Here is a 12,064-nt window from a genome sequence, read left to right on the forward strand (position 1 = left end):
TGGAAAAAACAAAGTTGGGCATTTTTCGGACAGTCCGAAAGCCACGTTGTTTTAGCTCAAAGCCCTTTTATAAGTAAGACTGTCAATGGGTTTGGCCCGTTTTGCTTGGAAAAAGCAAGATGGGCCTTTCTCGGACCGTCCGAAAGTCATGTTGTTTTAGCTCAAAGCCCTGAAAATTAAGGTTGGGCTTAGAGGCTAAATGGCGGCCCAGCGTATTCCTCCTATTTGGATGAGCAAACACCCTTATAAACTAGAAATCTCATTAGAAATCAGTTCAATTAGTGAAAATTGGGCCGGGCCAAAAAATGTACAGTTTAAGTCCAAATATAACAGAGAATAAAAGTACTCTTTATGAGTTTTTCTTAGGCCAAATGGCATGGGATCAGATTCGGCATTTTGCCCCTTTAATTCTGGGAAAAATTGTGAACTGGTGACAGAAAAATACGAAAATAGTGAATGGGTGACACCCTTTTGAAAGTTTGTGAACGGAGGTCGAAATACGTTTTCTGACATGGCCTTTTACGTAAATACCCTTGAGAACGAAAAACCCAATGTACAGAGGCTTTTTTTTTAACTGTAGAGAGGCTTTTTTTCTCTTCGTTTTTTACTATACAGAGGGTTTTTTTTTTTTACTTTTACTCCATTTTCATTTGAACCACCTGAAACCCATCCTCTCCGGCGTGAGGTGTGACCGGCGTGAAGATCTCTCATTTTTCTCTGGAGTGGGACGGTTTCCTGCATTATTCTGAACCTCTCTCCTCCGTTATCAAGTGTATTCCGGTGAGGGCTTCATTTTTCTCCGGCGAGGGCTTCATTTTTCCGGCGAGGGATTCATTTTTTCCGGCGTGGGCTTCATTTTCCCCCATCCCCATCGTGCAGGTATGTTAGGGTGTCGTATTTCATATTTTTTTACTTTTTTTTTTTCGTTCTATTAAGTTACCTTTGTGGTGTATTGTTTCATTGTCAGTATTTGGAAGTCTTTACACGTCTAGGGTTTAATTTTTTTTTTTGTTCCCTATTTTGTTTGATTTTGACTGTGGAGAACCCCCTTTTGATAATCTCTCATTCTCGGTGTTGAGAATCCCCTTTTGAGATTCATAATATCCCTTTTTCAATGTTGAGAACTCATTTTCACTGTTGGGACCCCCCTTTTCCAGTGTTGGGATGCTTTATATCCAGTGTTGGGACCCCCTTTTGAGGTTCATAATCCCTCAATTTAAGTGTTGAGGACCCCCTCCAGGTAGATTGATAATCCCTCATTGCCAGTGTTGAGAATCCCCTCATTTCCAGTGTTAGTAACCCTCTCTAGGATGTTGATAATCCTCCATTGCCAGTGTTGAGAACCCCCTCTAGGTAGTTCATAATGTCCCATTTGCAGTGTTGGGAACCCCTTTTCAGGCTGATAATCCCCCACTTTCAGTGTTGAGAATCCTTTCTAGGTACATTGATAATCCCCCTTCTCCACTGTTAAAAACCCCCTATTGAGGTTGATAATCCCCCTTCTCCAATGTTGAAAACCCCTGAAGGGAGGTTGATAATCCCTATTGCCAGTGTTGGGAACCCCCTGTTGAGGTTGATAATCCCTATTGCCAGTGTTGGGAACCCCCTGTTGAGGTTGATAATCCCCATTCTCGTGTGTTGAGAACCCCCTGTGGTTGATAATCCCCCTTCTCTTCTGTTGAGAACCCCCTGTTGAGGTTGATAATCCTCATTGTCCAGTGTTGAGAACCCCCTCCTGAGGTTGATAATCCCCTTTCTACAGTGTTGAAAACCCCCTCAAGGGAGGTTGATAATCCCCATTTCCTGTGTTGAGAACCCCCTGTTGAGGTTGATAATCCCCTACTCCAGTGTTAAAACTCTCTATTGAGGTTGATAATCCCCCTTCTCTAGTGTTGAAAACCCCCTCAGGGAGTTTATAATACCCATTTCCAGTGTTGTGAATCCCGGTTGAGGTTGATAATTAATATTTGTAGTGTTGAGAACTCCCTGTTGAGGTTGATAATCCCCCTTCTCCACTGTTGAAAACCCCCTCAAGGGAGGTTGATAATCCCCATTTTCAGATTGTTGCCAATCCTCTTTTGGATCATTGTTCATATAGTAATTTTTGGTATGGTTTCTACGCTTGAGAATCACATATTTGAGTTGTGAACCCCATTTTAAGAAACATGAACTTACATTACAATTAATTATGTTCTTTTTTGTGACAGTTATATAGTTGGATTGGGAGAAGGCAAAGTCTACAATGAAGACGCGTGTAAGTGTAGTCTTTTTTGTTCTCGTTTTAGATTGTTAGTCAATAGAATGCTCTTTTATTCTCTAATTGTGTTAATAGGCAAATGAGAGCCGGAGTCGAAAGTGTAATAGGAAGCCCGCAATGGGTTTAAAGAATGAGGAGATTAAAATGAAAGGTAGTATGGGGAAAATGAAATTGAAAGGTGAGAAGGCAAAAATGAAAAATAGAGGTGAGAAGAAGATAGTTGAAGTGAAAGGTCAGAAGATGAAAACCAAAGTGAAAGGTCAGAAGATGAAAAGCGATGTGAAAAGTGAGAAGATGAAAAGCAACGTGAAAGGTCAGAAGAGTGAAGTGAAGGCGAAACATGTAAGTGTATTTGATCTTTACAGTTTTAATCTAAGTTACTTGATAAAAGTTGACGCTCTGATTATGTATGTTGTTTTACAGGATCCATATGTCCCTGCACGATGTTCTCCATCGTGCTTTATTAAGGAGATGCGGAGTACACAGTTCCGGCAGTCCCACTATGATGCTATAGGCAAGACCCCTTTCAAGGACTTCATCCGCCTAGAACAGAATCCACTAGAAGAGGCTGTCATGCATAAGCCTCTAATTAGAGCACTACACAGTAAGTGGGATCCGGCGACGAAGACATTCATGCTAGGAGGTATCGCAGTTCCATTTAGGGCTAGCGATGTTGCATTGGCTTTAGGCCTTCCCCTTAGAGGGGAAAAAATTAATTTGGCGAGGGTTCCGTGGACGGACAAGAGTAAACCCACTCCTTTACTGCCTGTGGTCATTTCGTAGAGGATCTGTTCTGGCATCTGACCTTTCTGTGCAAATCAAGGCCTTAGTTGGTCTAGAGGACCAACCCTCCATAGAGACTTGTGTGAAATATGTCGTGCTACACCTATTCGCTACTGTGTTATTCACTCAGGCTGCACATCGGGCCGACCAGCTGTTTTGGCCCTATATCGATGATTTAGAGAAGATGTGCGACTATAACTGGGGGGAAGCAGTATACAATTGGTTATTCGAGTATTTAAACGCATCCGTCGCAGGGGGGAAATATCTTGGAGGTTGCTCCCTCACATTGCAGGTATCATGGCCTCTGCAATAGTTTGCCTTTTTATTTATCTTCCTATTAATAAAATATTAACAAAGTCTGTCTTGTGTGTGCAGGTGTGGCTTTTCGAGCACACGAAGTTGTGGATACCAAAAAATCCAGATGCCTGTCCACGTATTCTGAAGTGGAAGTCGAAAGGAAATGAAGCGAATAAGTACTATATGATTGAGCATGGGAAGATAGACAAATCTGAGGTAAGACCCTATCTACTAGATACCATTTTAGATAGTCTGTAATATTTTCTGATCTAACAACTTTCTCAAATCGTTAGGTAGGGTGACATTGACGCCACGAGAGGACGAACTGCGGTACATTCCTGAGCAGGTATCGCAATAGACCTCTTTTTATATTATGTTTTATTTAAGTTGGTAATGTTTACAAATTTTGTGTGTTGTATCCCTTATTTGTATATTAGGAAGCCGAGGAAGAAGGAATCATTGGGCAGGGAGAACCATTAGGGCAGTCACCTACTGTCCCAGCATTGATCGGCACACCTGCGTTTGAAGGAAGGGATACTGTAGTTGAGGAGGGTGGTCAGGAGGGTGCTGAGGAGGCTAGTGAGGATAGGAGGATAAAAAGAGAGTGGGAGAAGATAGGAGAGGCATGGGACAATATAAAAAGAGAGAGGGGACAGAATGAAGAGGAGAAGGAGAGGTTAAGAAGAGTCAGGGTGGAGATGGAGGCGGAGAAGGAGAATTTACGAATAGAGATTGCAGCTGAGAGGGAAATTATACAGAAGGAGTGGGAAGCGATGAGAAGACAGGAGGGAGACGAAGCTGAAATGGAGAAGGAAGAATTGAGAAAAGATGGGGAAAAAAGAAGAGAGGAGGAAGATATGGAGGTCATAAATGTGATGCGTCAGGCTGAAGATGTTGGCTTCGTAAATGAAGCAGTTGTAACAGGAGCGTCAGATGTTGTTACCATTCTCGATAGCCCTGAGGGTAAAGAGAAGAGGAAGAGGACGGAAAAATTAGGGAGCATTGAGAGGAGAGTGAAAAATCAGAGAAGGGATAGGAAACCAAGCTACGCCAAGAGTAGCCCCTATACAGTACCCCCAGTGACAAAGAAAAAAAGTGAGAGGGCAACGAAGAAAGTAACACGGAGGCGAACTGATCTCATTGAGAAGTTGAAAAAACAAGAACAAAGGCAAGTACACTTGTTTTCAATTAACCATTATTCAAAGTTAGATACTTGCTTCCTCTAACCTTTGTATATTTTTGCAGTCGTATTCTCATGACCGTTGACGGGGTAAAAGTCTTGGCCGAGGATCTCGAAACGTTGTGGAACCTGAAAGGAGTCCTCAGTGGCCAAGTAAGTGTCATTTTTTAAATTAAGTGTTGTCTTCAGTACCCATTGTTGAGGTAATTAAGAAATTTTTTTGAGTTGTAGGTGTTGGATGTATATGGGAAGTATTTGTGCGCCTCCAGCAATGCCTTGATTGGACGGATTGTATATATTCCTTCGTCAGTACATGTAAGAGGCTTTTTTGTAGCTATACATGTTACTTTACAACTTATCCATGATCTAGTGTTCCCACAAAATTCATTTCATTGTACAGGGATATAAGACTTCAGGGCGTGATTCAATGGAGGACAAAAATAAGTTGGACACCGATCGGTTGGCGAACGAGCTATTGCATCGTACACTTGACCATATCCCGTCAGAAGATATTGGGATGCTTTTAATCCCATGCTGTCAAGACTTTCATTGGGCTCTTGTGCTTGTTGATATGGTGAATAAAAAGATGGTCGAGTTCAACTCATTGGAAGGGGACTCATTTCAGGAGCGAGCATCTCCCACTGTAAGTAAATTAACATCTTCCGTAACATTTAATGTTACTTCCATATGTATAACACTCAATATTCCTTCCTTGTCTTAAATTCAGGTAGCATTAATGAAGGAATATTTAAAGGGCCGGGGTTGCAACATCGATGACTTTCCATATTCACAGATGGATGGCTTCCGAAAGCAGAACAATGGGTGGGTTCAAACTTAAAACTTTCGAATTTTTGTTAGTATTCCTATCTCATTCGTAGTTAGCTTAAAAGTAACTCCATTCAATGCATGCTTTTATACAGGGTTGATTGCGGCGCTTTTGTCCTAAAAGCGATTGAGCATCTCTACCATGGTCAACCGCTAAACTTTGGGCCGACAGACATTCCTGAATTTCGGCTACAACTCTGTGAGAGATTTTTACGAGGAGAGTTTGGGGACTGCACACTTATATAGGAACACCTTCTAATGTTGGTGGATGTTTATTTTTTCTGATGATCAAACTTTATTTTTTAATGGAGATTGGCAGGGGATTTGTTAAATGGCAAGGGAAGTTGTTATGGTCTGTGTTTTTGTTTGTGAATGGGTGGAGAAGTTGTAAATTGAAATAGGTTTAATGAAAGTGTGTTTGTGTTTGTGAATGGGTGGAGAACTTGTTTATGAATGTGGAGAAGTTGTAAATGTAAGCAGGTCTTATGGAATTGTGAACTTGTTTATGAATGTGGAGAAGTTGTAAATGTAAGCAGGTTTTATGGAAGTGTATTTGTGTTTGTGTTTCAATTTGAATATTGGAACTTGTAAATTTAAACAGGTTTTAGACATGTGTGTTTGTGTTTCTGAATGAGTAGGGAAGTTATAAATTTAAACATAATATGAAATGTGTTTGTGTTTAAACAGGTTTTAGACATTTTCAATTCCAGCAGCTTTACTCCCCTGGAAATGGGTTGGTGACCCTTTTTCTGGGTTGGTAACCCACATTCCAAGGTCAATCACCCAAAAAAAGGGAGGTTGGTAACCTTAATTTAGAAGTCCAGCAGCTTTACTCCTCCGAAAAAATGGTTGGTGACCCTTTTTCTGGGTTGATAACCCACATTCGAAGGTTAATAACCCAAAAAAAGGGAGGTTGGTAACCTTAAGTTCCAATTGCAGCAGCTTTACTCGGCTGGAAAAATGGTTGGTAATCCTCTTTCTGGGTTGATAACCCACATTCGAAGGTTAATAACCCAAAAAAAGGGAGGTTGGTAACCTTAAGTTTCACTTCCAGCAGCTTTACTCGGCTGGAAAAATGGTTGGTGACCCTCTTTCTGGGTTGATAACCCACATTCGAAGGTTAATAACCCAAAAAAAGGGAGGTTGGTAACCTTAAGTTTCACTTCCAGCAGCTTTACTCGGCTGGAAAAATGGTTGGTGACCCTCTTTCTGGGTTGATAACCCACAGTCGAAGGTTAATAACCCAAAAAAGGGAGGTTGGTAACCTTAAGTTCCAATTCCAGTAGCTTTACTCGCCTGGAAAAATGGTTGGTGACCCTTTTTATGGGTTGGTAACCCACATTCCAAGGTCAATGACCCAAAAAAATGGAGGTTGGTAACCTTAAGTTTCACTTCCAGCAGCTTTACTCGGCTGGAAAAATGGTTGGTGACCCTCTTTCTGGGTTGATAACCCACATTCGAAGGTTAATAACCCAAAAAAAGGGAGGTTGGTAACCTTAAGTTCCAATTCCAGCAGCTTTACTCGCCTGGAAAAATGGTTGGTGACCCTTTTTATGGGTTGGTAACCCACATTCCAAGGTCAATGACCCAAAAAATGGGAGGTTGGTAACCTTAATTTTTCGGTCGATCACCCACTTTCGAATGTTGGTAACCTCGTTTTGAGGGAGTCGATAACCTGGATTTTGAATTCCAGTAGCTTTATCAACCAAGGGAATGGGTTGATGATCCAATTTTGAGTGTTGATAACCTCACTTCCGATTGGTTGATGACCTATTTTGGGGGAGTCGATAACCTAGATTTTGGTTGATAACCTAGGGAATTGGTTGATAATCCTATTGATTGTGCCGGTAATCCAAATCTGACTGTTGATAAGTCCATTTTCATGGTTTAGATGTAGGAGAGCGACAACTAAATAGAGAACAAATAGCATATCTATATCCAAAAAAATTGTTTATGTATTGATGTTCCAATTACAACCATTCTTTACAAAATAACAAAAAAGAAGTCATCACAATATCTGAGAACATTCAAAAAATTCAATTACACCCTTACACAAAGAAGGGAGCTTGACAAGGTACGACCGACCTACTGAGTATGGGTGCAGAAGGACCAATAGCAGTTTGGTCAACTTGTTGTCTTACCACGGGTGGTTCTTTGCAACTTCTTCTATTGTGGCCAAGTTGTCGACATCGGGTGCATTTGTAATGTAATCCACCTTTCAATTCGCGATCAGTTCTTCTCGTACGCGGCCTTCCCGGTGGTCGCTTTGCAATCGGCGGTAATATTGTCATCAAGGATTCGGGATTTAATTCCCAGTGGGTCCTGTCTAGTGTCGGGTGCAAAACTTCAGCGTACGTATCCCGATATCTCTCTACATGAAACTATTTCTCGCAGTAATCGTATGCATCAAAATCTGTGATGCCAATGGCTGCCATGGCATGTCCACACGGGAGTCCAAATGTTTGGAATGCACGACAACTGCACGTGCGAAGTTCCAAGTTTACGCCATCTGTATGTTCAAGGGACCGTACTTCATATTCATGAACCCCAACTCGATAAGCTGTATACTGGCGGCTCTCTTCCCTCGCTAATGTTATACGTTTTTCTGCGTAATGAGTCAACTTTGTTTGCCAACTATGACCCAATTTCTGACGCTTTTGAATGAAGTCTGTAGTCTGATGTCTACTGTGCTCTACCAATGATGCAATCGGCAATCTTCTCGCATCCTTCAGGACAGCATTGAAACACTCCGATCTATTTGTAGTCAATACATCATACCTATTCCCCTTAAAATAAAAACTAGCCCAGTGTTCGTTCGCAATGTCACTTATCCACTTGTGTGCACGTTCATTCCTCACCTTAATCTTCTCCATTGTTTCTCTGAACACACTCTCTCTCAAAGTCCGTGCGGCTTTCCAAAACAATCTCTCAAGTAGAACATCTTTGAACTCGGATCGCAAATTGGCGGCGAGGTGACGCATGCAATAACTATGATGAGAATTAGGAAATATATTAGGCACTGCCTGCAACAACCCCTTCTGTCGACCTCAAATTCCCATCAGAATCCAACCTCAAAAACCTAATAAAATCACCATTATCACTATAATCACTGCTATAAACTACATTGACAGGATTCGGAAGCGAAAGATCGAAAATCGTTAGGATTCCAGTTGATTGGAGAGTCAAGATAGGTGAACTGAGATTCCTATTTGAATTGAAACTAGAATTCAAACCCTGATTCCAATAAATTATACTCTCATTCCATGTAAGCGTTAGATTTCCAGACATTGTAAGATGAAAAGAGTAAATCCCAGATCGTAGAGTCTTCCCTGAACTGAAATTCTGGTTCTGTAATATTGTATCAGTTGGATTATTAAAAGTATCCCAAAGGGTAACAGAGCTCCCATTTTTTAGAGCGATATTACCTGAATCATCAAGGGTAGCAGTCGTAGTTCCGAGGTTTTCGGTGCCTGATTGCCAGATGCTGAATCCAGAGCCGTTGAGGAGGCGGAGATTGCCGTTGGATTGGAATTGGAGGGTTTCACCAAGATCAACGGTTCCAGCTTTCCAGATGGGCACTCTGCTATATGAAATTGAGGCAAGAAAGGAAGATGGGTTTTCATTGTTTGGGAGAAAACCGAAAGAGAATGTTCGATTTGGGGAATTCCATGTAGTGTTGAGGTCAGTGGCTAAGAGAGTTGAGCCAGGAGAGATTTGTGCAGAGATATGGGGTTGGAATATTAGAAGAAGGAGAAGAAAGGGGAGAGAGAGTAGAGATGGAGATGAGAGAAATGCCATTTTTGAGTGAGTTTGTTTTTTTTTTTCTTGCTGTTTTTCTTCTGGCCAGGGGAGGTTTCAAAAGAGTAGTTGAGAGTCTAGACGTGTGAGAGTTGAAATGAGACAAAAGACTTTGAATATTTGAAAGGAATGTTTGAAATGATTTTTTTCTAGAAGCTGATAATTCCACCCGTTATTTTCTTCCAAGAAAAGTACCGAATGGGGCTCATGTTTTTATAAATTACGGATTTTGGGCACCTTTTAAAACAAGAATGAAACACGGGCTAATCTTCAAAATCGTCAGAAGACTTGATACTCTTCTGACATCGACAGAGTCCTCCTTTTATATTACTGCCTATTAAATTGGCGTGTTTCATGAGGCTTCTTTTGGTTCGTTTGAATGTGTATTTGAACCGACAGAACCTTGGGTTCGTTTCTATCTTGGCCGTCAGAAATAACTAGAGACGGATGGATGCCTGACAAGTGTAGGAAAATTTTTTTGGAACGCTGACAACCCAAAGTCAATCATTATCTTTTCTCACTTCTCTTTTGGCTTAGAACAGTAACGTCCCTGAATACGTCTCTTTTGCTTAGAATCTTTTCCCTTCTCCTTTGGTCCTTATAATTTACGCCGGAAAACCTCAACCCATTACCCGCCCTACAGGGTATTGTGCTGGCCCTGGCCCGCCCTGATTGGGCAGGGCCGACCCGGCCCGGCCCTAATTGACCCTAGTGCAAATACCTGTTAAGAGTGCCAAAAATAAAGGAACCACTTATCATATGGAACAAAATGATCAATAAACAGAGAAAGGGAACAAAATAAGACAATATGAATTCAACAACATGACGGGCAACAGAGACAATTAATAATATTAATCTAAAGAAACATCAATCCAAGATAATAGAAAACATTAGCAAAAGAAACATGCACAGATGGTTCAATTCTATAATAGAAAACTCAAGGTCGGACCGGGTCAGAGTACCCGAGGCATTAACCCAAAACCCGCCTGACCTGAGTCAGGGTCTAAAAAAATGAATCATGACCCGCCCTCAGGGTTAGAAAATCCAGCCCTGACCCAGTTTGGGCTCAGGGCGGGTCAGGGCTGATAGGGCCAAACTTGCACCCTTAGCAGGCATGGCCCACTTCCACCTTTACATATCTAGTTTAACGGTGCTTCATTCTTCATTCGCAATAACACCCTTTATATTATATAGTTTTTGGAGGGGAGATGATGTTTTCACCCCTCTGCAGTCCGCATTCGCCCCCTTATAGCATGAACAGTGGGCAACTTTAATGCTTTTTGACGCCAAATCATGTTAAAAGGGGACGAATGCGTACTGCAGTGAGGGTGAAAATATCATCACCCTTTTTGGAGACCGAGAGTTGAACCCAGAGTGGGACCGAATAAATCCCCACATGCCACATGGCATGGGAGGGGCAGTTTTGTCATTTTAATGGAGAAAAAAGCCAAAAATCAAGGGAAAGATTTCTAATGTGTTAAGAGGCTATTTGTCTGGTTCCACTCTGGGTCCTTATTCATAATCTAATTCTTATATGTTAAAAAGCTCCAAATCCTTCCTAAAATTTACAAAAATAGTGTTTTTTCCCTTAATCTTAGGCAGTGAAGAGCGGCGGTTGAGGCTCTTTTGTCTAGGTAAAACTCCATGTTATTTTTCATCTTATATTATTTTAAATGATCATGACGGGGACCAACAAATGAATGGTTTAGATCATCAAATTGGTGGGACCCACTTCATGTTTTTTGTGGACTGAGTATTTACACGCCCACGCATGAATCATGTAAAGTCTTTTGTAATACTCCTATTATCAATCGTACTCTTTTCCTTCTTTAATTTAAGGATCAATTACCAATGGGGGACTAAAATTAGGTGAAATTATCAACAGACCCATGCTTTTCAGAAATTATCAACGGAGGACAAAATATGTCTTGTCATTAAAAGCTGGACGAAAATGCCCTTTTCTTAAGCAACACATTTTGCTTTTCCACTTTTCCATCTTCTCTCTTATTTCCCTCTTTTTTTTTACTTTTCCATTTTCAACTCTGTTTGTTTTACCCTACCAGTCATCATCTTCATCGTTTAGCCACCATTGGAGGCAAGAAAGCTCAAAAACTTGAAACGTGAGTTCATTCCCATCCATCTCTCTATATCTAGGTTTTGTTTTTCATTTCTTCTAGGGTTTTGCATTTCTCCTCCATTTCAATGGTGGATGAGGAAGATGAATAGTAAAGTAGAAAGAAAAAATGGTGAAAATGAACGAGTGAAAAAAATAGGAAGTAAAAAGGTGTTCATAAGAGACTTGATAAGCCCATTCGAGAATTGGTAACCTCATTTTTGATACTGGATAACCCCAATCCCAGAGACTTGAAAACCCCCTTCCAAAACTCCAGTACCTTCGGCCAATTTTTAGGGACTTGATAAGCCCATTCGTAAATTGGTAACCCCATTTTGATACTAGATAACCCCAATCCCAAAGACTTGAAAACCCCCTTCCAAAACTCCAGTACCCTCGGCCAATTTTTAGGGACTTGATAACCCCATTCAGAAATTGGTAACCCCATTTTGATACTTGATAACCCCAATCATAGAGACTTGAAAACCCCCTTCCAAAACTTCAGTGCCCTCGGCCAATTTTCAAGGACTTGATAAGCCCATTCAGAAATTGGTAACCCCATTTTTATGTTAGATAACCCCAATCCCAAATACTTGAAAACCTCCTTCCAAAACTCTAGTACCCTCGGCCAATTTTCAGGGACTTGATAAGCCCATTCTGAAATTGGTAACCCCATTTTGATACCTGATAACCCCAATCTTAGAGACTTGAAAACCCCCTTCCAAAACTCTAGTACCCTCGGCCAATTTTCAAGGACTTGATAAGCCCATTCAGAAATTGGTAACCCCATTTTTATGCTAGATAACCCCAA

General features: G+C 41.1%; 1 protein-coding gene and 1 pseudogene across 1 annotated transcript; both read right to left on the reverse strand.

Annotated features, from left to right (window-relative positions):
• Positions 1–7,723: 7,723 nt before the first annotated feature.
• LOC143888837 (uncharacterized) lies at positions 7,724–8,323 on the reverse strand. Its single transcript, XM_077393233.1, has one exon. The coding sequence runs from the start codon at positions 8,321–8,323 to the stop codon at positions 7,724–7,726; it is 600 nt and encodes a 199-aa protein (XP_077249348.1).
• A 31-nt stretch (positions 8,324–8,354) lies between these two features.
• Positions 8,355–9,140, reverse strand: LOC143888838 (G-type lectin S-receptor-like serine/threonine-protein kinase At1g34300 pseudogene; annotated as a pseudogene).
• Between the last annotated feature and the right edge of the window lie 2,924 nt (positions 9,141–12,064).

Source organism: Tasmannia lanceolata, unplaced genomic scaffold (genome assembly GCF_043159265.1).
Source record: "Tasmannia lanceolata isolate RefF3 unplaced genomic scaffold, GAP_Taslan_0.1 ptg000012l, whole genome shotgun sequence".
Lineage (NCBI taxonomy): Eukaryota > Viridiplantae > Streptophyta > Magnoliopsida > Canellales > Winteraceae > Tasmannia > Tasmannia lanceolata.